At 37.9% G+C, this 26,126-nt stretch overlaps 1 protein-coding gene across 2 annotated transcripts in view; it reads left to right on the forward strand.

Annotated features, from left to right (window-relative positions):
* The first annotated feature begins 146 nt into the window (after positions 1-146).
* fcho1 (FCH and mu domain containing endocytic adaptor 1) overlaps positions 147-26,126 on the forward strand; it is a 47,640-nt gene continuing 21,660 nt past the window's right edge. For both annotated transcript variants that reach the window (XM_065246774.2, XM_065246772.2), the window contains exons 1-5: positions 147-234; positions 9,216-9,267; positions 18,177-18,268; positions 23,807-23,881; positions 24,562-24,703. In XM_065246774.2, the coding sequence (XP_065102846.1) occupies positions 9,229-9,267; positions 18,177-18,268; positions 23,807-23,881; positions 24,562-24,703 (348 nt within the window). In that variant the 5' untranslated portion in view covers positions 147-234; positions 9,216-9,228. The remainder of the gene's footprint in view (positions 235-9,215; positions 9,268-18,176; positions 18,269-23,806; positions 23,882-24,561; positions 24,704-26,126) is intronic.

Here is a 26,126-nt window from a genome sequence, read left to right on the forward strand (position 1 = left end):
GCCGTCAGAAACACAGTTGCCATGCCTACACAGCTTCGCTCCGGTGACACTTGAGTGACGGATTGAGTAAACCAATCCCTGCAAAGGTAGGCGGGGATTTTCAAATTTCGTCAACAGTTCGTTTAAACCTCGTTATTCTCCGTAACACATTGAACACGGCGCGGTCAGAACAACTAACCGGGGTTTACCAGAGAAGAAAATGAGCCACGTTGTTTGTACTGAAATCTCAAACAGGTAACTTGCTTCGGTTGGTTTTTATTTAGTAAACGGACTCTCTAGTTATTCTATTGAAACATTTTACTGGGAATGCAACATAAAGGCGTCCAGCATTGTATGCCACAATGACAGGAGAGGCTTTCCCCACCGGAGCATCTCTGTTTCACAGTATCAGCATTATGGAGTAAGCTTTATTTTTGCGAGAAAGACAGTTTTCCGTTTTTGCAACGTATATTGCTTTCCACTGAAACCTATATTTTTATTTTCTATAACAAAGACTTTTAAACGTGATGTTTTGTGGAAGTTATGCTCTATAGTATTAATGCTTGGAAAGTGGTGATAAAGATGGTTGTTAGCTCAGTAGATGTGTTTTCTGTAAGACGTTTAACATTTAGAGTTTTGCCTTATCTGTAGAAATTACTTTCAGTTTTCAAAATACCAGTTTTCAAGAAGATTCAAACAGTTATGTTTATACTGCCAAATGTTATCATGCTTTGAGAGACAGGTCGTTTGTTTTGCAAATTGCGAGTGGATGTTTCTGTCAAGTTTGATATAATAGACAAGGTGACACGTCTTAAGAAGTCGTCATTCGTCCCCTCAGAAGTGTGGCAGGTTGTTTAGAAACATTGGTGGACGATGTCACATCCTGAGCAATTGCCATGTGGTTTTAGACTTGAAGATAATAGCTGCAAGGTATTTTCATTTTCTTGCAAACATGAGTGACTGTGTAAAAAGATCCTTGTGCTCATGAACACTGTAGTCCACTGTGTAATGTCACAGGGATCTTTTTTTAATGAGTTGTAAGTTTGTGTCATGGTATTCTAACCTCATGATAAGGGTCTTGTGATGCAGACTGTCTTTTGACTGAGTGTGTCTTGTCTTGTTTTGTTTTGTTTAGTATGTCCTTAAAGCAACCCAGGGATTCTCAAAAATTGTAACCTGTATTCGCACTTACAAATACAAACAAAACATTCCTCTCTAGACTCATTACAACCGCCTATATTATGACCCACATGGTAGCCAAGATGATTTAATGATAAAGGAATACATGAATGCTTTTCAAAACCGAAACAAACCCCTGAAACTTATCAGTATGGGTTTAGGAGAATCATACTGTAAATTTTAATGCATGCATTTACAATATTGACCAAATCAAACACTGAAATTTGTAGAGTTATTAGCATACGTTGTAATACATTGAAATTGACTTTTACCATGCATTGTACTGAATACAAAAACTGATCATTTCATCAGTGCTGAGTCGAATGCATCTTATGTCCTTTATCACAGATTTTGCACATTTTTAATATTAAATGTGTGCCATTCTTCTCAGAATAAATGCAAGCCATTTTAAAGTATAATAGTTTCAGTATTTCGTTATCAGCATAGTCTATCCACTCATGCGTGTGTGTGTTTAAGTAAGGAATAAATGACGACGGGCCGTTGAATTATTAGAATTTGCACACCCTTTCCGAAGTGCCGTTACACCACGGGTGTGCATTATTTTCTAATAAATCAAAGGACCAGAGTCAATTATTCCTCTTATACCATGGTTACCAAAATTATTGCTCTGGTGCCTTTTTTAAAGAAATTTTAAAGGTTAGGTGTGTGGTTATTGAAAAATTATCAACACCCATGGAACATTTCTAAACCTATCAGAATAAAGCATTCCACAGCCTTGTGGTATAATAATACTTAATGTGTTTAGTAGTAGTAAATAAGTATATAAGCTAATAAATATTTTAAAAAAAATTTATGTAGTAGGTAATAAAGTCAAACTTGAAAACAAAGTCTAAAAATTTGAACCTAAAACATTTTCAGTTTGATGTCACTTTTCCTCTTTGTGCTCACTTTTTTGCAGAGCTGCAGTGTCGCATGGGTCGCCAGTGCAGGCACGCATGCATGCAGAATGCATTGTTTTCTGTTTTGTAGTGTAAGCTTTTCTTTCAGTTAACTGAATTTTAATGTCAGGGGAGGGTAAATATGCCAAAAGCGACGGTCATTCTTACACAAATGACTGAGAAAGAATGTGTGCATTTTAGACATGTGAAGATCTACAAGCTTTACTTGGACCCATCCTTTGCTTAGCTCCTTGTGCTGAACATCATACTGCAGTTAACAGTGGATGAAAGCATTGACCTCATACTGTACTAGGCCTTCTGAGTCTTAGCTGGTCTGGCATATTTTGAGTCAAGCTGGATTCATTATCAAGCCCAAAGAGGCACATCAAAAGCCAGTATGGTCTGAGCTAAGAGGACTCATCCTAGGACATCTCTCTGCTCCTTAAGACCCAGGGAGAGAGAGGAATAAAGGTTGGAGAAGTGCGGAGCGTGATTTGGTCATTGCGCACTACTTTGCATTTAAATCTGAAGTGGCCTGAATTGGTCCTGTTGATTAGACACATATTATCGAACCTGCTGCGTTAGCATGAGCTCCCTTATAATCAAAGTGAAGCTGATTTTAGCATCATAGTACACAACAACATCATTGCAAGTTTCAATGGATCCTTGGTCCAGTTTACCACTCACTCTAAGAGGCTGTTTACACTTGGCATTAACATGCGTTTTCGTCGATCGGATCACAAGTGGACGACGTTAATGCCAGGTGTAAACGGTGTTCAAAACGTTTTGAACGCGTCCACTTTCGGCCACTTTCAACCACATCCAGAGGTAGTCGAAACCACTTTCGATCGGATCGCTTTGGAGTTGCGGAACGCAATGTGGTTGAATGCGTTCGAACAGCTACATGCGACCGCCTTCTCTCCGCCCATTTATCTAATCTGAGGTATTAAACACTAATTTTACGTCTTTTTTACTTCTGCCGTGAACATACGGTGAACAGCGCTATTTTTAGCCTTTCATTGATAAAACTACTGCGGGGTGTTCTCCGTAGTTTCGTTTTGAAAGCGTGAAAGTTGCGCGATCCTATTTCATCAATTGCGCTGAAAATTCAGAGAAAGCTCTAACATATACACGTACAAAACACTGTGCAGCATGTTTACTTGCTAAACAAGCAGCGGGCTCCGACATAATATAAGTTTGCGTCCATATAAACTCATAATTACTCCCGCTCGCGTTTGAATGACAGCAGAGAGACTCGCCCCCCATCTCACAGACCACCCCCTCACAGTATTCAGGACAGATGCGGTCGAAAGTGGACAAAAGAGACGGATTTAAATACCAGGTGTAAACGCAATGTGTCTCTCTCGTCCACTTGTGATCCGATCGATGAAAACGCATGTTAATGCCAAGTGTAAACAGCCTCTAAGTGTTAACTCATCATGCTAAATGGGCAACATTGGCAGCTTCATAGTTGTGTGTAAGTGCTGCTGGCTCACATAGAGTCATGCCAAGGAGGACAGCGCCTGCGGGTAAAGCTCGACAGATGAAGGATTTCTGCCTGTAGGGTTGTCTAGAGGCACACAGAAGCCTGGTGTAGAGAATATGGCTGACATGTTGCTCTAAGCTACGCCTCATTGTGGGTCATTTTCATATGAATTGGATGCTGTAAGTTGGCCTTTAATGAGTACTACATAAATGCTTCATGATGATCTAATTCAGATGTAGAGGCATTGAAGCTGGAAATCAGATTAAAGGACATTTCTTTTTAACTTAACAATTTAAGTGTTTGAGTAAAATGATCAGGTCAGCGCTAAACCCTTAAGACCCCCACGACTGTCCTTGAATTCGGGAGACCCTAATCTAATTTGCAATGTAGGTAATTTAGGAAGAACATGCTGATAGACAGATTTGAATGGAGACACGGATGACTGTTAAGGTCTTCATTATTGTCCAGTAGACACCTTCTGGCATTGTAATAGGCAGTCAGGGTGTACAAACACGGCCTAATGGTGTGAATTAATTCATGCATTGTGTAAAGTTAATTATTGCGCATTTGCTTGAACGCAGCTGGGTGATGTCCCGACTAGAGGTAAGCTGTGGCTTGCTGTCATAGACTGTCCTCAAACCCCATTGACAACGACCACAGCATTTAGCTTAATACAAAAGCCAGCAAAGACTGTGGCTTCATCCCGCTGCACCCTAGAGAGAGATACAGCAGGTCTTTGCACAAGCTAGTGTAGACAGCCGTGGTAATGTTGTCCACATGGTGCCATTCATAATGCTTCATTATTCTTTAATGTTTATTGAGGAGACTCAGATGTGTCCTAATGACTAATAATTAGCTATTTAGAAGACAATTTATTATGCAAAGTAGTGGTGGGAATCAGCAGGGACATAGCAATATGATAAGAAAAGGCCATGGATTGTGAATATGTTTAACAATACTGTATTGATGATGTCTGATACGGTAGTGTTTTGATTCTTTAGGTTTAGTGTAAAGAATACCACAATTTTTAATTGAAAATAGTTTTTTAATTAAAGTTCAGTAGTAATTAAACAAAATTGAACCTTTTTCATGTACCATGGTAACTGTGCTATTCTTTGAAGCACCTTGGAGTACCGTACTATAGTATTCAGTACCATGGCAAAAAGCAGTGGTTCTCAACCTGGGGGCCAGGGTTCTGTGGTTTTAAGACATTTTATCAAATAAATTAATTTATCATAAATTCATATCAAAATTACATATCAAAAAATAAGGCTACTAACCAACAGCACTACATTATATAATTGAATATGTTTTGTTTAATAAAAATATTAAGTTTTGGAATGTTTTTTGTCATACATTTTCTTTGGGGGTCTACGTAAGAATGCACTGTATACAAGGTGGGTGCACACTGAAAAAGTCTCAGAACTACTGGTGTACAGAACAAGAACCATGCTGTCTGATGTCATGGTTTCATTTTACCACCACAGTAAAGCCTACTTTTTGTAAAAGATGCTACACCCAGCATTGTAGCATTTAAAAGGCCCTATAAAAATCCCCCAAAATTTACTTGTCATCACACCAGTTCTAGCTCTGTGCATTTCACTGATACCAATAGGCTGGTTTAAGTGGGTGGGGGATTTGGCAATATGTTTCTGAAACTAAGCAAAACCCCCTCTGACAGGAAATGTTCTCTTTGCATTATTGTGCCAACCCAGGTACTGTTAGGAAGGACAAAAAGCACAAATTGAGAACTACAGTAACCCACCAAACAGATTAATGTTAGTAAGTGACAGCAATTTCATCTTCATGATTGCTGGTCATATATTTAGTTTTAAGTGGTTATTTCTTCTTATAAGTGTATTTTAGTTTGCTTCCTCAATGTCTTATTTTTAATGAAGCCTTGAAGTTGAGAAAAAGTAATATTTAAAAACAAAGCATTACCTCTTCCTTATTTTCTAATGCTCCTTCTGTTATTTCTGTCTTTCTTATTACTCTCTTTTTGTTTGTGTGTCTCCCCCCCCCCCCCCCCCCCCTCTCTCTCTCTCTCTCTCTCTCTCTCTCTCTCTCTCTCTCTCTCTCTCTCTCTCTCTCTCTCTCTCTCTCTCTCTCTCTCTCTCTCTCTCTCTCTCTCTCTCTCTCTCATAAATAATCACTCTTTGACAGATAGGGTTGCTACTATCCAAGCAGGCTGTCTACTGTTGATTGTTGCCTCTAAGCTGCATCACTCCTGCAGTTTGCTTAGCTGAGGGTTTATATGCTGTTTCTGTTTATATACAGCACCATATGAAGCTTCAAAAATAGAGAAGAGATCAGACCCCCTGCCCATCTTTGTCCCTTCTGAATCTGCATTTGTCAATACCCCTATAACAATATTCTCAGGCACAACATAGTGAAAAAGAAAGAAAGGATGGACCGGTTTAAAATGCTGAGTGTTGCTGTTGAAATTCAGCCGAGGCATGAGGCTAAAGGCGTGTGGGCCTAATTTTTCATGGTACACCCGCCCCGTCTGTTTCTTTGTGAAAGTATCATCTATCTATTTATCTGTCTGTATCAGTCTATCCCTGTCTCTGTCTTCTGTCTTTATCAATTTATCTGTCTGTCTGTCAATTAATCTGTCTGCTTATTTATAACAACAGGTGTATTTTAAATAAACGCTGTCTTAATGACACACATACATTACTCTTAACGGTGAAGAACAGATACTTGAGAATGAACATCTGGACACTGTATCAACAGTCGTATAAGCCGTGTTGCTTCTTTCCAGCAGTTCCTGGGTCTTTTTATTATCTTTCTATTGAAAGGACATTAGTCCTGACTAGGGATGCACCTAATCCAGGATTCTTAGAGTTCTTCCATACTGACTATCCTGAGTATCCGATTCTGGATCATATTTATAATATAAGGCTGGTTATTTAAAAAAAAGTTTTTTTTAAAGTTTGGTTTCCATCTATGTCGGCTGTAAATCCAAAAGTATTATCCGAAGCTGCTCATACTCGTAACTCTTCAGCTCCGCCTACCGCACGCATTCAAGTGTTCGACCTTTTAGGCCAAAAATCGGAAAGGCTGTTTTTTCTTTTATAAATCTGACAAAACGAAAGACTCTTTGGACATATGAATGATGAAATACTACTCTATATATAAGCAAGATTAACATTAGATTGGCAAAAACGTCTTGTGTTATGTCAGCTTTAATGGAATAAGGATGCAAGTAGGATTCGGTATTCGGTTTCGGCCGAATCTTAAACACTGGATTCGGTATTCGGCCGAACCCAAAAAATCTGGATTCGGTGCATCCCTAGTCCTGCCAGACTCCTTGAATAGCAGATGGATTTGGGTATTATTCCACACTGACCACAGGATCAGCTCTAGCACGCTGACGGTGGCCAGTGGAAAATTCAGTGTCGCTCAGTTTTAGTGCCAAATCCGAAACAAAGATCTGTCAAGTTCCCCAATGGCTGAAATAATTGAACAATAACGTGTTATGTCGTAGTGTATTATATGCCATTGTTGCTTGATAGCTACAAGCCTGTCTGTATTAAGATGTTATTGATTTATTAAAAAAATTATCTTTTATACGTTTTTATCATATAGTAGTATAGTAGTTGCCACATAGGCCTAATTACAACATCTTTGAAGCCGCTCTTTAGAAATTCCTTCTGGCCCCAGTTGGATCGTATTCCCTTTCCGCCACGTTGCGCCCTGACGTCTGTCTGGAGCACTCTGAACCCACCACTAAATTTTATTTTTGGAATAAGCCACGCTGCCAAGCTCGTGTCAACCATGGGGGTGTAGAATTGGCAAGGCCAGTTAATTAAAGGGGTGTGGGAGAGTGAGAGAGAGGAAAGGGTAAGCATGAGTCTTTCTCTGTCCGGTGAGAGGTTGTGCTGGGCCCTGGCTGATGGCCTTCAACAGTGCCAGGAGAAGGCGGAGAGCGGGCCAACGGGCCAGAGAAAAGCCCTGTGGTCAGCACTACATGAGCTGCAGATCCTGCCAGCATCCAGCTCTCATAAACATGAGAGGAATCGCACCTCCAACCAGCTCTCTGCTTGGGAACACAAAAACATATCTAGTCAAGGACATCGTTGTCATTCAGCTGTTTCCTAATGCTAATCACTACACCGTGTGCAAGTTATTGTTTTTTAAGGATGTAGAATAGTAAATTTACATATTATACATTTTGGAGATGCTTTTATATGTGACCTGTCTGATGATCTATCATATTCAACATGACTAACACTGCATTATAAAGTGTATGTTTTTATAAATATGTGTGTTTCCGCTGGGATCAAACATGTGACGACTAGCACTTGTAATGCAATGCTCTACCTACTGAGCTACAGGAAGCCCTATTCTTCTATTAATTAGATTTAGGCTGATATATCAGCAGATATTTTACCTTTTTAACCTGTAATTTTGGCCATTTTTACTCAATAATATGGTTTGTATTTCAAAATTGTATCGAAATGTCATAGGGGTCAACCACCTGCTGCACCATTAGAAAGCTTGTCCACATACTGGACATTGCAGATATTGAGACTAGTCCAGTAATGCCTGTGGCCTCCAGTCAATGGCAGGATATGGTTACCAGAGGCTGAAGAAAGATGAGGAGAGGTTGGGGAAGAGGTGTGGATCATGTGTGACTCTGTTTGTACAGGTTTTGGCTATACTGGTTTTGGCTATATATGAGAGCCAAATTCACATGTAGTGAATTTATGTTGAACCTTTTAAGGACAGTTTAACAATGGTCATTAATTGGTTAAATTAAGCTTTAAATAATGTCAATTGTCAAGGTTTATTTAAAGGTTTAGTATATTACATTACATCCATTAAAAAAAATTATCCAAAAGGACTTGGGACCAATATATGTGCATCAGGTGCCAGATTGTTTTATAAAAATATCTTTTAATAAGATTTGTGAGTGTTTTGAGAGAGGCTTTATTACAGAAGAGGTCTGTAATGACTCTGCTTTTTCTGCACTTGTTGTGGCTGTCAAAGTAATGTCTCACCTCCGAAAGATGTTTAGCCGAACAACCTGCCAATACAAAGTGTCAAAGAGTTACGCAATGCTTACGCTACGTTACAAAGTTCAACTGATCCGACATGTAAGCTTTAAAAACCATTTAGTTTTTTCTCCAGACCTTTCAGTGACATTAATAGAAAATGTTTCATTCGGTTACGTTGAATAGGATTGATCTGAACAAATAATCCTGTGGGATGCTTGTGCTTTGGGTAAAGATTTAATATTTTTTAGTTTGCTGACATTTTATAATATATTCACAAAGAGAAACTTTTACAGTCACCTCACCATCACCTTTTCCAGCAAAGCATTGAGACGGATAAAGAATGAATGTAAGGGTGTCTCCGTGGGTTTGATCTTAAGCATTGAGTTTTTGCTACCAGCCTTTGCAGTAGCTTATATCAGCATTGTCTGCATTTCTGCTCTTCTGGATAACATTTTTTTTTAGATTGTAATGTGCACCTCCCCAGACAGCTCTCTGCCATCTATTTATCCATTTAGCAGATTTATAAAGGCACAACTAAGAAAAAAGACCCTCATTTGTTTTAAAGATACTAATTTCTCATTTTACACTCATTGTAACACTTTGTATATTGTAGCACCTTTCAGAGCAGCCGGATGAAGCTAATGCCATGGCCTTTGTCTTTCTTTTTAGAACACATTAGAAGATGGCGATAGAGATGGCGTATTTTAAGAACAACTTTTGGGTAAGTCTGACGATGCATTTTTTTGTGTTATGTTTCAGATGTTTGTCTATACAGTATAAGAATATGCCCTGTTTCATATTGCATACATGATGGGCGTAGAAGTGTAATGCAAGAAAGGGAATGATTGTAGTTTTCATGAAGTTTAATTTACATGCATAGGGGATGGTTTACATCTAAATTTTATTCTGCACAGAGCGGAACCTAAATCATCAACATTCAGGAATAAAGGATTGGTCCATTTTCTTGAAAAAAAAAAATCCAGATAATTTATGCACCACCATGTCATCCAAAATTTTGATTGCTTTCTTTGTTCAGTCAAGAAGAAATTATGTTTTTTGAGGAAAACATTGCAGGATTTTTCTCATTTTAATGGACTTTAATAGAGCCCAACACTTTATACTTAACTCAACACTTAACAGTTTTTTTCAACGGAGTTTCAAAGGACTATAAACGATCCCAAACGAGGCATAAGGGTCTTATCTAGCGAAACGATTGTCATTTTTGAGAAGAATAATAAAAAATATGCACTTTTAAACCACAACTTCTCGTCAAGGTCCGGTCCTGTGATGCGCCAGCGCGACCTCACGTAAATGCGTAGTGACGTAGAGAGGTCACTTGTTACATATATGAAACGCACATTTGCGGACCATTTTAAACAATAAACTGACACAAAGGCATTAATTAGTATCATTCCACATACAACAATGCGGAACGGTCCTCTTTCTCCACACTTGTAAACACTGGGGCGGAGTTTCGCGTTCGTCCTCTGTGACTTCTTGACGTGATGACGTATTGCGTGAGGTCGCGCTGGCGCATCACAGGACCGGACCTAGATGAGAAGTTGTGGTTTAAAAGTGCATATTTTTTATTTTTATTGTCAAAAATGACAATTGATTTGTTCCCTAGTTAAGACCCTTATGCCTTGTTTGGGATCTTTTAGAGTCCGTTGAAAAAAACTGTTAAGTGTTAAATTAAGTATTAAGTGTTTTGGCTCTATTAAAGTCCATTAAAATGAGAAAAATCCTGCAATGTTTTCCTCAAAAAACATAATTTCTTCTCGACTGAACAAAGACAGACATCAACATTTTGGATGACATGGTGGCGAGTAAATTATCTGGATTTTTTTTTTAGAAAATTGACTAATCCTTTAAGTTCAGATAATATCAGTGTGAATTGGGAGCTGTTGCTAAATCCTTGTTGCACTTAAATTTTTAGTTTAATCAACTTGACATTGCAATTAATTTCAACTTTCTTGACTAGTGAGCACTGATTCGCTTCATTAACAGGACATTCACAAATTGTGGGTCGAAAAGTGGCGAAATGTCTGTAGGCATGTGTTGACATGCACCGTGCTTTAATTTTTTTTTTTAGCTGATAGTATTAATCTTAAATAAATAAAAAATTACCGAATTAACTGAAAAAATTCAGTAACATTTAAAGGGACACTCCACTTTTTTTGAAAATAGGCTCATTTTCCAGCTCCCCTAGTGTTAAACATTTGATTTTTACCGTTTTGGAATCCATTCAGCCGATCTTCGTGTCTGGCGGTAACACTTTTTTTAGCATAATCGATTGAATCTAATTAGACCATTACAATTGCGTCCAAAAATAACCAAAGTGTTTTGATATTTTTAAAAAACTTTACATTGTGTACTAAGACCGACGGAAAATTAAAAGTTGTGATTTTCTAGGCAGATATGGCTAGGAACTATACTTTCATTCTGGTGTAATAATCAATTACTTTGCGCCTGCTGTACCATGGCTGCAGCAGGCGCAATTATATTACGCAGTTCCCGAAAATAGTCCCCTGCTATTGAAAGTTAATAAGGAGACTATTTTCAGGCGCAGCATAATATCAAATTAAGGATAGAAAAGTGGCAAAATGCCTGTAGGCATGTGTCGACATTTTCTTTAGGCTGGTGTCCACATTTTAAATAAAATCTTAAATAAAAAAGGCTTACATTTTTACCTTCGGTTAACAGTTAACCGGTCAATATGAGAACCCCTTGTTGAAATAATTTAATAATTTAACATTATTTTTGTAATTTATGAATTGTAAATTCAAGTTGATTAAACTTAAAATTTAAAGTGAAACAACACATTTTTACAGTATACAGTTTGTGAATGCTGCAACCTTTAGATGCAGTGTCAAACAGGTCTGAATGTTTACTCTGTGTTTATAAATTCAGTTCCCTTGTAGCAGTTTGGGATTCAACTGTTGACAGCTTCGATTAGATTAGGAACTATGAAGGTAGATGGATGAAAAGAGTAAAAACAGAGAAATAGAGAGCGAGAGGAGAACCATTCCCATGTCAGCATTCCCATGAGGACAACCATGCTCCACGCTTTCCCCACACCTGACAGGGCTATTTCGGGTGTGTCCTACTTTAAAACCTAGTTGGTCCCAACTCAAAGAAAAAGGGAGAGTGAAAGAAAAAGGTGACTAGAGGGGACAAGCAATATATAAACTATTTAGAAACTACTGTATCATTGCAGGCTACAATGCAACACTACAAAATTCTTGTTTCAGGTCCTCCTAACTTTGGCTGTGCAAGAGACTAATGTGCACCTGTGTGTTTGTGTTTACTGCAGTGTAATCTTAGTACGCACCTTTTTTGCAGGTTCTATTTTTATTCTGCTGTGTGGTTTCAGATTGTGGTCATGTCTGCTTTTGTCTCGATGGACTTTTGTCGATGCGGAGACCTCCCCTATTGTGTTCTCACACAAAGCTTGTATAAAACACCCCCCAAACGTCTAACCATCTATGCAGATTTATTCATTCCTTATCTTCTCATTGCTCAGGCCCATAGAGACGCCTTTGCGTCAACTCTTTCCTTTTCTATAAAGCTCTGAAATCTTGGTGCTCTAAAACTCAATACAAAATAATGACCCTATTTTTTTGTACTCAGTCTTATTGTGCATGATTCATCAGTGCATGTAATATTAGTTTATACTACATGCCATCTTGGCGGACGTTTAGTCAATTCGCTACAATAAATGCTCTATAAATGTATCAGATAAGAAATAAATTACAGAGGAATTATTTTTCTCCACATTTTGGGTTTTTATATAATTTTTGTCCCAAGTCGCAATTTATCTCCAACACTTGTGTGAGTGTGTTAGCTCACTCTGCTATGACTCTTCCTCCAAAAGTGAATAATAAACACCTGCGTCAAATGACTGAGGCGACACATTTAAGTAATTACTGAAAGCGTGTGATGAACGAAGTCTCAGAGAGGGAATTTGCTTTCGCAGTGATTAAGCACATTCCTAATTTAGTCCGTATGTCTTCATCCTCTACACTGTCTTCAATCTGTTTTCATCTCAGAAACAAAACAGTGTTCAAACAGAGAGCTCGTTTAGCAGCCTAATCGCTCCATTTAGTTCCACTTTTACTAGTTCCTCAAGGTTACATGCCGATTTCTCATTTTTAGATTAAAGTGTTTGCAAAGCTTTGAAAGATGAGGTTTGGATTCATCTCACACTCTAGTGGCACATACTCACGGTAAAAATTAAAAAATCACCAATGGGGATACCACATTGAAAGAATCCCTTTAAAGAACCTATAGGCACTTTTAGATGAGTTTCAGATTTTTATACTCAAGAACCTTCATTCTGCTTTTCTTCAAATCATGATGACTCTAGGGAAAAGCCTTTAGGCACTTGAAATATACTTTTAAGTTCCTTAAATATATGAGTCTTTTATGAAGATGCCTAGAGGGTTACACTTGTGGGGCAGCTCATCAGAGGAACCTTAAACGTTAGTTGGGTAGAGATGGCAGGCTATCGAGTTTTGATAATATATATCTGTATTTTATGGTCTGACATGACCTTTTCAAAAGAAGAAATGGATGTAACGATTCAACCAAAATGCCTGTCTGAAATTGATTCTGAATCGAAAGGCTGTGATTCTTTGTTTCATGCACAGCTTGTGCGTGTACTACGGCATTTGGTCAGTAGGAAGTCCTTATCAATCTAAAATCAAAATGAGACGGAGTTGTTTATAACGTGCATTTAAAAAAGCAACACTCGTTAAACAAAATCATTTAAAATATTGTTTATTATCATGAAAATACATGAAACAATTTGAAGAACAGTGATATAAATATTCCTGTAGACATTTCCTGGAATAGCATTCGTAATGCTACTTCTTCTGTGGCACAAAGGGGGAGCTCTGCACGGGAGCGCCCCCTGGCGTTCGGATGTGCCTGGATTTCACCGTAATTCATTCAAATTCATTCATTCAGAAAACGCGCATTTGCACGGTTAATTGTTACACCCCTAGAAATGTACACTGAGGTCAGACGTATCACCCAGCCCTGAACATAAAGGTCATTTGGGTACTTGTAGTGCCCTACGTATGAACACACTACTCTTCACTACTCCCTATCTAACAAAATGACATAAAATAGTGCAGAAGTATTCAGAATGTGATGCTTCCGATGTGAAGTTCCAACTCAATTTTTCACATTTTGATATATTGTCTTATCTGTCCTGCTGGATTGATTTAATCAAGACTTGTGAAGATAAGGGTAAAAGATAGGAGGATAATGTACTTTTCTCTTTCTCACCTAAGAGCTAATGCAGTTATTCATCAGAGTTGACAGGATTGGGTTGTGTGTGTGTGTGTGTGTGTGTGTGTGCGTGCGCGTGCGCGTGTGTGTGTGTTTAACCATGGTGCACAGTCAGCAGTCCTTCACAGTGCAGTACTGTACCTCTACAGGGAATCCTGGGATATCTACAGTACCACGAGTATTGTTGCAGCATTGAACAACACCATCTGAGGTTCTGATAATGGTGCAAATAATACCCAAAGAAGAGATAATTTTTAGTGTTAGTTGCTTCAATGCCTATCTGTGTCCTCAGTCAATCCAGCAATTTATTTAAAGGATACCAATATTGTCAGATTCACGATTTTTGCTTTGGTGTGTAAGTGTGTATTAGTACATGTTAACGATTCCCCAAAGTAAACTATGATGTGAGTTATCGTCTCCAATGTAAATCTCTTTTCTTGGACTACAACAAACACACAGATTGTAGGCAACAGCTTATTTCCTGGGATTCGTGATGTAGACAAGACCGACATATCATAATTTTTTAGCTTTGGACTCACAGCATTAGCATTGCATTGTGACAGAATCTTTCAAACATGGGAATAAGCGTCAGATTTCTGACTGACGTCAGAGGTATTCAGGCCAATCACAACATACAGATTAGGTGGCCAATCAGGGACACAGCGCTTTTCAAAATCTGTGCATTTCAGGAAGAGAGTCAAATCTGGAATGTACGGTATGTGGAAAATAAATAATGTGCTTTTTGAACTAGTGTTCGTCGATGTGCCCCATTTTGAGATCGTCCTATTGTCAGCCTGTGAGATCACCGATACACGATAGTTTGGGGGGGCGGGCATTAGTTTATTCATTTATTTATGGTTCATTTTTTACTCATTTATGACAAGTCATTTGATTGGTGGACAAAAATTAAGCAAGGGCAACCCTCATTAAAGCACAGGCGCTCTGAAATTTCCTGCGTGCCAGGGAGCACGTTGGTGTTAAACCCCTGCGTGCCAACCTTTCGTGCCAAAATGTCAGAGCCGCACGAATTACAAGCTCATGTACAAAGAAGAGTCCGAATCATGTGCATTACAAGTCCAGGTGCTAGAAGGAGTCCAAGCCGCGTGCATTCAGGTGCAAGCAAGCGAGCCTCTGCTGATGGCGCGTCCCAACAAACTCTCTCGGGCAAAGTGAAACCCACAAACACTCTCATGCAAGCAAAAGCATGTAAATGTTAATGTGAAACTGATGATGATGATAATAATAATAACCATCGCCAACTATCGTCATGAAAGCCTGCTATTGGCGATATGTCTGCCGATCGTCGATACACGATACTATTGTCTATCGGCACAACCCTATCTTTAAACATAAACCACGCAAACACATTGTTATACCAAATTTTAGCCATGAAAATAGGTGCCCTTTAAATCTTATTAGTCGGTCTGTATCACACAGACTCTGGGTCTTTTTAAAAGCACAATGACACAATAAACTCATGGACCTGCACTGAAAACAATATTTAAAAAGGGTATTATGAGGGATCGCAGTGTAAATGGCCCTATGTTAGTTTGTCTTTTTTAGATGCTGTTAAAAACCTCATCACTACGATTTAAATTAGTTACCTATACAGTCTGAGGGCACATCAACATGACACCCATTTCAACAAAAAACTTTTTATCCATTTTGCAATTTGCTGTAAAATATTCAACGTATCTACCAGCCGTCCCTATGGCTTATGAACAAGAAATAATACTTAAGCCATTCTTTATCCCACTTGCACCAACACACACACGCACATAATGTGCCTACGTATATAGATGTCACCTTCCGAAAAAAGCTGTCAGGTGTCTCCCACTCTCTCACGGTTACCACGGAAACCCTGTCTCTTTAGCAACCGCTATCTTGGTAGAGACACGTTAATACCAAGTGTAATCGGGCAGCGATGGAGTTCCTCTTTCAACACCTGCTTAATGTCACCTCTCAATCCCCCCCAGTCTTTCTTCTTCTCCAGCTCTCTCTCTTGTCTATCAGGTTCTCTTTGAACACTAAGCTTCCTCTGTGCTGGCATTGCATAGATAAGGTGAATCTATAGGCAAATTAACATTAGGGAGCAAAGCTAAGACGACCATACTTTGGATATCGGCAGGTGGGCTATCATTTCAAGTGTCAGGGTTCATGCCTGCCAAATAATTGTTTGCTATCACTGGCATACAAAAATGAGATAAGACCGACAAAAAGAGTGAGAGAAGGAGAGGTGGTGTGCTGTTGTACCTGTGTGGGCAAAGCACAGTGAATCATGGGAGATCAGCTTTCCAAAAAGGTCATGTTTCAACAAGCATACTGGCAAAACAACACTGAAATTAGATGTTGGTTGCTGAAATTGCACAACTGTTGAGGTCTACTTTGTTTTAAACCTTACTCTGTTTATGAGCTGCATAAATGACTAAGTGACTAAGCCTGTAACTTTTATGCATTTGGCAGATGCTTTTATCCAAATCGAATTTATACTGTATTGCAGTGCCTTTAAGGCGTTATTTTTTTATCTCGAGAATCAAACACACAAACTTTTGTACAGCTAATGCAATACGTTACCAATTGAGCTACAGGAACTTTACAGCACAACAATGACTGCCCACTTTTTGGCCTGGGTTCAAAGACTATTTATCCAAATTTTTTCTTCATAAGCATTTTAAAGCTTTCTTTGAAAATGAAAGGGACTTCGAGAAAACAACTGTTATTTAAAATCTCAATAGTATGTCCATAGCAATGGCATATCCTTAAAGGCGGAGTCCATGATGTTTGAAAGCCAATGTTGATATTTGAAATCACCTAAACAAACACGCCCCTACCCCAATAGAATCTGGACCTTCTGTTGATAGACCCGCCCTACACATACGCAACCCGGCATTTGATTTGATTTGATTGGCTATAAGTGTGTTTTGGTAGTCGGCCCGTCTCCTTTTCCAAACCGTTTTTCAAACATCGTGGACTCCGCCTTTAAAGCTGAAGGAGATTGTATAATTTGGACCTTTAAAGAGCACCTCTGTGGTCCAATTCACAAGTTTACATTTCTTTGGTGTGTAAGTGGGTATTAGTACATGTTAACGATATGCAAAAGGTACAAACCCTAAGGTAATCGATGACGCAAGTTATCGTTTCCAACGTAAATCTCTTTTCTTGGACTACAACAAACACACGGATTGTAGGCAACAGTTTACTTCCTGGTAGGGATTGGTGATGTAAACAGGGCTGACATTATCATAATTCCTCCCTCTTCGGACTCAGCCTGTAAGTTAACTCCCGTTAGGATTTCATTGTGAGCGAATCTTTCAAACATGGTAAGGAGGTGACACATTTCCGGCTGACGTCCGAGGTATTCAGGTCAATCACAACGTACAGATTAGCTGGCCAATCAGGTACACAGCGCTTTTCAAATCGATGAGTTTCGGGAAGTGAGTGAAATCTGGAGCCACAAAAATTTATGTTATGTGGAAATTATGTGTTTTTTTAACCATAAACCATGCAAACGCATTGTATCATACCAAATACACAAAAAAGCGTTGTTTTTAGCAACGAAATAGGTACTCTTTAAAGTTTGATTGATTTTCAATCTTTGACACGGTCTTACTCAGTCATTATTAATGATTTCAAGGTTATATTTTCACAGAATGATCTCTACATTTTCTTTTAAGTGGACAAGTGTAAATCACAAAAAAAAAAAAATTATGTGGGTTGTCACAGGCAGGCTCGCATATTATTAATTCCTCTTCTACCTGGGAAGTTCTTTCTGTGGTATGGAGGTATTTATGGCCGCTGCCCTGGTTCTGTCATCTCTCTCATTTGTTGACATTTTTCTGTTTGCTGAAAAGAAAGGGTGCTATTTTTATACTTGCTAACTTTGACTGCAGGATGTTCAGATACTTTGTTCAAAAGGTTATCAGCTGTGAATCTCCAGGCTAAGTCTTGGCCTTTAAGGGACGTCTGGGAGCAAGTGCTCCTTGCTCACGTAGCATTTCAGCACACGCTATTCTTTTATTTGTGTGTTTTAGTTTACCAGAGCATTTCTCCATGATAAATGTCAAGACATTTAAAGGATGAAGTATACAAAGAGATGTTACAAGCAGGGCAAAAGGTCTTTGAGAACATTGTTTGTCTGTCATTGTTCATTTGAAATGCCGACGTTATGCACATAAATTTATTTTGTGTTTGTTATAGCACGTAGGCCCAAGTTTTTCCCCTTGCTTTTCTTACTATTTTAATTTTAACACTTCCGATTTGTTTTTAGTCTATGAATCATTTTAACACTCACAGAGAATGGATCTCATGCTGGTGCTTTTGTTTGTTTGTTCACAGGGAGAGAAAAATGCAGGTTTTGACGTTCTCTACCACAACATGAAGCATGGACAGATCGCCACCAAAGAGCTGGCTGAGTTTGTGCGCGAGAGGTAAGGTGTTGTTTTGGCAGGAGTCATCATGGTGATGGCAAGGAGGGGTGATATGGTGTGACTGGAGTGTAAAATAGTATTTGGTTTCTTTCTGTCTTGGATGCAAGCTATATAAGCTTGGAAAAGGTTGTATTTTTTATAGGGGTGACCCCGAATAGTCGAAGATTCGATGCATCGATAGGAGAAGCCTGATTCGACTACCAATCTCACAGTCGAATCGTCGCAGATGTGTTATGAAATGAGGATCATTCAATTTTGGCCGTATATGGGTGCACAAATTATCTGATTTCACATATAACAGCTTTCTCACAATATATTAATATACTGCATATTATGATAATGCTGCAAATAATATGTGAAGTAGCAGCTTTCAATAAATATTTTTAAAATGCGTTAATAAATCCAACAACCCCTGTGACCGGGCTACACGTCCATAAGAGGTTTATATGTTAATAAACCATTGCCTCTTTGTTTCTACATTTAAAAGAAAAAGCTGGCAAATTATATTATGCCTTTCGTTCTTTTAATAATTTCTATATTTTATTTTATTTATAAATCACTTTGGGTTATCTGATTTAACTATTTGGCTTGTGTTTTGTTTCCGTGCACTTGAGGCATTTTGCATAGTTGTGCACTTTGTTACTTCTGACCTTATTTTATTTAAAAAAAAAAAATTTATTATAGACGTAAATTCTGATCTAATTTACATTTTGGATTGCTTTTCGTTGTATCGATGTTGCGCTATTGCGTGCTGGCCAAGCTTGCGCATGTAATTTAGCCGAACGGGCTAGGTGCTCTGCGTCTCATATTTAGGAGTTCATCAAACTAAACATTAAAAAACGGATGTTTTTCGACGAGTATAAGTTTTTAAAATGTATTTAAAACATAGTGGTTATCTTGTCAAAACAGGTAAGCCGTTTTTTTTTTTTTTCGGTGATGAAACGGAAACTATCTGCACCGAACCTATTTCTGCCTGACACGAATGTCTTTCTTGTGATTTAATATTATGGTGGGTCGGTGTTCACTTTCAAATGATAGCAAAGAGATTCCTAAAATAAATAATATCATCCGGTCTTTCTGTATCTAAAGTTAATGCAGAGATGATCAAAGTCAAAGCAAGCAAGCAGGTATTTCTGTGCTAAATAATAACGCGTAGTGTCTATAAAATCATTAATTTCAGTGTTTTTCTTGTTATAAATTAAAGTTTATTGAATTTTATATAAAGATTAGTTTTTATCATTTACAGTAACAATCACAAATTATTTGTCAATTCTCATTTGTCGTTTTTTTTTGGTCATGACTGCTTTGACGCGCTATCTTCAAATTAAATAAAAACACTGAATTGTAGCCGGAGTTTCCAAGGCAGGATCACCTTTGTTATTTTTTTAGGTTTAGTTATCAAAATGTATTTTTGTGTGATGTTCTGTAGATCGTGGCTTTAAAATGTTATGAGGAATAATTAAACAAATGTTGCCTTACATTTGACCTTAAAAAAAATATATAAATGCATCGTCAGTTTTGTCTTCGTTTATTACTTGAAAGACAGTTTTGGTCACTTTATCAGACAGTTGTTTATGTGTGCTGCTTGTGAAAGAAAATAAAAGTTACCAATTTGTACCTGGTCTGGCCCCCTCCCAACCCATGCACACAAACATAGATGATTCGACTATCGGTCGACTATGGAAAGATTCAACAATTCTGATTCGAATATGTAAATCCTTAGTCGAGGACACCCCTAATTTTTTAACATTAGTTATAGTTAGTTAATGCATAAGGTAAAATGAACTAACATTGAACAATAATTTTACAGCATGTATTAATCTTAGTTCATGTTAATTTCAGCATTACATTATTTTCAACTGTTAACATTAGTTTAATTCACAACATGAACAATTGCATTGGCATTAAACATTACTAAAGATTAATAAATGCTCAAAAATATATATAGATCATTGTTAGTTCATGCTAGCTTATGTATTTATTCATTTTAATAAACACAACCTTATTGTAAGGTGTTACCGAATTACCTTAAAGTAACTTAAAGGAACAGTATGTAGGATTGTGGCCAAAACTGGTATTGCAATCACAAAACTTGTGGCTAAAACTGGTACTGCAATCACACAGCTGGTGGCCAATACACAACATGACAACATAAACATCAGTTGAGGGCTGCAACTCCACTTTTTAAATGACAATATCCTGTCCGGACCACTGTTGTCAGTGATATAAATATTTGAAATGAAAATGATTTCTTAATGTCTAGTGACATATATTAGGGCCATTTTATGATGAATTGATATAAATTTCATACATACTGTTCCTTTAAAGCAACACTATGTAGTTTTTTTTACCTTTAAATAATGTCTTTAAAATTGTTTCAGTGATAGAACAACTTTTAACTGGACAAATTGTACTGTTGCTGCAACCTGAGCAGCCTCCTAGCTGCTACAAGCACACTCTGAAAGTGGCGGTGGAGGGTAGGAAACACAGCCCCGCCCCTCCCCCTGCCTGCAGAAGAGTGTCTGATACCAGGCACTGTTGCGCTTTTCAACCACATGGGGGAGCTGTAAGTCATTTTTACATGGAAACTACATAGTGTTGCTTTAATATATAACATGTACGTAGTGCTGCGCCAAGTTACATCATTGTTATGTCTTGTCTGATCGTATCGTGTCTGGTTCCTTATCATATCTTGTGTGGAATTTAGTTTTGACTTTATATCTCACTTCATGTTTTTTGTTTTATTTATTTTGTATAGTTATTGGATATATTATTATATAAATGTGTAAAGAAAAACTACAATGACATGAACCCAGAACTGTCCTAACAGTTAAAGGGATAAAGCTATGGTAATGTTACTTTATGCAAGATTATGTTCTTTATTACTTTAGGGTTTTATTGTGAGTTATTGTATAATTTGACATTATGCTGCATTATTCTATGTTATGTTGTTACTAGTGTTGAAATGAATCACAGAAGGTATGGTTCGGATCATATAACAGATTTTAAGTTTTGTGACTGTTGCACCATTAGTTAAAGGCTGGGTGCATGATTTATGAAAAAACACTTTCGAAAAGGGAGTCGGGCCACGCTTAAGTAAGGGGCATGTCTACTAACCGACATCGTTGCCTGGGTTGTGTATGTGTGGGGCGGGTCTATCAAAAGAAGGTCCAGATTTTATTGGGGTAAGAGCGTGTCTTTTATTAGGTAATTTCAAATGTCAACATTGGCTTTCAGAGATCATGAACCCCACCTTTAAGAGCTAGCCTTACATAGCGGTTTAGGTTAAAGGTGCATTGTGTAATTTTTGAAGGACCTTTTGACAGAAATGCAATATAATATACTTGACTATATTGTCAGTGGTGTATAAAGACCATACACAATTAACTGTATTGTTTTTTTACCTTATAATAATGAGCCATTTTATCCACGTAATCTACTGGGTCCCTTACATGGAAGTCGCCATTTTGTGCCGCCATGTTTCTACAGTAGCCCTAAACAGACAAACTGCTCTATAAACACGTTTCGTCACTACATTGTCTCAGATGTGGTGGTTACCTTAGCTTCTCTATGCGTTTCGAAGGGGGGGGTGAGCTGTGGATTGAACCGTTGGTTGCAATTCACAATCTCACCTCTAGATGCCGCTAAAAATCTACACAGTAACCTTCAAGAAACCGAGAGAAACTTAAACTGTCTTTCACTCTATAATGATAAACTTTGAGATTAATCCTCATGTCACATGCATGCTGAATTGTGGGTGTGTCTGCACAGATAACAGACCAACTATGTGGGGTGGTGATGGACACTGTGACACACCATTTGCTCCCTGAGCAAAACACTTAACCCCTAGGTGCTCCAGAGGTGTGCGACCTCTGACATGTATAGCAATTGTAAGTCGCTTTGGATAAAAGCGTCAGCTAAATGAATAAATGTAAACTATAATCCATTACAAACCTAGTTGTACTGTAATGTTATGCTTTCTATTATTATATCTTGCTTGTCTTGTATTTGTGAAATTTTTTTTTTATTGCATGTTGTTGTATTGCTATTCATTTTTTGTTCATAAGATCATCCCAGTCTCCCCTATTCCGCTGGTCTCTGTCCACAGTACTGTGATGTCTGCACAACACTAGAGTGTTAAAAAAAGTGTTAAAAAACACTAACCTGAGAGAAATAGTACAGGCAACAAAGTGCTCACTGTCCACCTACACACATTCACATATGCAAGGTTGCTCAGCAGACTTCCAAACTGACACTTTCATGCAGTAGTTCAATAAATGATGATAAATTTGTTTTACTCTTCCACTGACAGTGTATGTGGGTAGTGTACGTTTTGTTGGAGGTCTCCAAATGGATTTAAGTTTTGATTAGAATAATTAAAATGAAACCTTATAAAGACTCCTGCAGAGAGACTTGAGACTATTTACAGCTCCTACAAGCCTACTGCCAACATTCATCGTTTCTCCTATCCATTCTAATGCATCTGGACCCAGGGAACATTTATCATGGGCTGGAGAATGAAATTGTATTTTGTTTGTTAGAAATCTGTCCAGGAAAGTCCCGGAGGGGAGTGCGGAGAAAATTGAGTCCCTGATAAAAGCATAGCGTGTGCAATAAATTACATAAATCAATTTTGTATCCACTTACGATATTGTGTCTGTTCTTTGAAGACATGCTGTAAATTATGTATTTACTTTCCATTGCTGTAGAAATTTTTTTTTACTTAAGTTTTATATAAGATGTCTTTTTAAAGTTAAGGGCACTTATACAGAGCCACTACACTAAATAAAACCTTGTTGCACTTAAATTTCTTTGTTTAATCAACTTGAATTTACATTTAATTTCAACTTCTTGACTAGTGAGGATTTGCTATAAGTTTTACAGTGTAGGATAATCAAAAGTACATTATTTTCCAAAAAGCAGACCAGTCCTTCCAGAAAGAGTTTTTTTGTGATTGTTGCATGCAAAAATCTTTGATCTTGCAGCACGTTTTCTAAAAAAAAATGTGATGGAATATGCGGGATATTTATGCAATTTTATGCAATAAAACTGCGGGAACTTGCAAAAATGGCCGGAACCTGCAAAAACAGTTTGCAGCTTTTCAATGATGTTTACGTCACATAATCACGTCACTTCATAACGTTCCCATGGCAACAGGGAACATGGCTGCGCTTGTGTGAAGTAAATGCAATTTTCAACTTTCTGCTAAGATATATGTGATCTTTGCTACGAAAATGTGGGGATTATGAAATCATGCAAGCCCGAAAGTGCAGCGTATTTGAAAAAGTGCGGCTCTCGCATAAATATGCGGACTTTGGCTGATTATGCGTTAAATCATGCGATCGCATAATCACGTTTTTCTGGAGGGACTGTAAAGTCAGGACAGGGACATTTAAACGACCATATGATCCACTTTTTTGTTACTGTTTTCTAGTCAAAATCATCCAACATAATGTAATGAAATCAATGAGTGAAATCAATTTTGATGGTCTCATATTTATTAGCTTACTTAACACCTGCTGTGTGTTTGCATTCAAGGGCATCCATTGAGGAGACTTACTCAAAATCAATGAGTAAACTGGCCAAGATGGCTAGCAATGGAAGCCCTCTCGGGTAAGTGATGTCATTGCTGTTATCATGATATTATGGTTTTGATATTTTACAGCTCCAGTTTAGCAAATTAGACCTTATAGAAATGGCATAAATGTTTGATTTAATGTAATCTGGAGAACAAAACTTCTCCTAAAGTTTTGAAGTGTGTGAAGTTTAGAGAGATATCAACAGGATGAGACTATCACAAGGATTGGCTGTATTTGTGGGTGTATTTGTGTTTAACTGTGTGCAGTTGGCCTGAAAAATCTTTGCTATGGTTAGCTTTTCCTCTGCGCTTTTCACATCACTTCCTGTCTGCACAAGCATGTGTTATCAATCACGCATTGTTTATAACACTGTTAAAACAGTATTTGCTACATGCAAAAGAGCCAAATTCGCAGGTTTACGAGTACATACACACATCTAAGAGAGAGTAATTTCTATGTAACGCCCGACTTTATAGTTTTTATTCACCCTTTTAGTTTTTAACTGCAACCTACTCTGAAATATTTGTCATACAGATGTTGTTTTGGTTGTTTTTATAAAGACACATTAGCCTTGTGATGTAGGTGAAGTGTGGAGATCTTGCTGTACAAAGACGAGGAAGCTTGCTGTTTTTCTAATACTGCTGCGCTGTTACAAATCCGACCGGCTTACGCACTTCCACACTTCAGCATCTAACCACCTGCTCTGCTCCTCAGCACATTCGCCCCCATGTGGGACGTGTTTCGTGTGTCTTCTGACAAACTGGCCCTTTGCCACCTGGAGCTCATGAGGAAGATGAACGACCTCATCCGTGACATCAACAAGTACAACGAGGAGCAGGTCAAAATTCACCGCAAGGTAATTTAAGTGCTCGCGGTGGGATCTGTCATTGGTTTGTTGTAGTGCCTGTGAACACAATCACTGTATCTGTACCACAATGCATTTTAGTTCAAATCTCCTCACTCTATTGTAACAAGCATTAACAAGTACTAATGTGTTTTATTTTGATTTCTACATGGGAAGTTAACATAAAATACTTTTTGAAAGTTGATGGTCCTGTGGACTGACATAAAGAACTGTCAGAACTTAAGTATTCTAAACGGTAGTTAAAAACCGAAAAGGTCATTAAAAAAGGGAATACTCTGGAAAAAAAATGGTGACTGGTACCTCAATTATATATTATCCTCTGTACATTCAAATAAATTGTACGTTGAAGTTCCCCTTTCGTTAAACTCAAGTTTTTAAAGTTGCTTATACGCAGTATTGGGGAAAGTTACTTTTTAAAGTAATGCATTACAATATTAAGTTACTCCCTACGTTACTTTTTAGTTACTTTTGCGTTACTTTTACTTGGCTGAGGCTTGATCTCTTTCAGGCCTTGCATGCGTTTTTATGACTGAGTGCATAATGTGACTACGTTTAGTTAATTTCAGTACATATATTTTTTAATCAAATTAATTAAACTAAAAAAGTAACTTGCATTACTTTTTTGAAAAAAAAAAAAACTCAAATATTAATGTGTACATTTAAAAAGTAATGCGCTACTTTACTCATTACTTCAGAAAGTAATAATATCCGTAATGCACATTCCTTGTAATGCGTTACCCCCAACACTGCTTATACGTATGTGTGGCATTTTAATATGCTTTAAAACAAACCACGTCCAACAGTAAACCCTTAAAACCCTAGTTTAGCAAAGACAGTCTCGGAAACGTGTTTTTAAACAGCCCTTGCTTCTACATCGCAAACATGTTGTAACCAATCACATTACTGAGGAGGCAGTGACTAATTTGCATATCCATGGGTACGCATCTACTAAATAAAGCAATGGTGTAGAGTTACATTCAAAGCATCCATAACATGCTGTTTCTGCGTATCTGCTGTTTATCTGAAGTACCTATAGAGTAGTATTACATCCTTCATATCTCCGAAGAGTTTTTAGTTTGATCAAATTTATAAAAGACAGATTAGCTTAACCGATTCTTTCTGATAACGTACAAAAAAATTTGGAAGGAGTTACGAACTGCGGGAGGAGCGAGTCACGAGTCATGCAACACACTGGATAACTTATGATTCACTACATGCTTGTGTCGTTTATATAACATGCACTTATGCACCTATTCCCAACATAACACAGGAGGCTTACTTACCCCATACTTAACTTATGACCCGGTTGGGACTTTTTAATGAAATCCAGGGTTAAACAACACACACACGCAAAACATTCCACTGCGTGAAGTGGTGCCTGTAACTTAACATCCTTGGTTTTCACTCTCCCACT

The sequence above is a fragment of the Paramisgurnus dabryanus genome, chromosome 11, assembly GCF_030506205.2.
Source record: "Paramisgurnus dabryanus chromosome 11, PD_genome_1.1, whole genome shotgun sequence".
In the NCBI taxonomy this organism is placed as follows: domain Eukaryota; kingdom Metazoa; phylum Chordata; class Actinopteri; order Cypriniformes; family Cobitidae; genus Paramisgurnus; species Paramisgurnus dabryanus.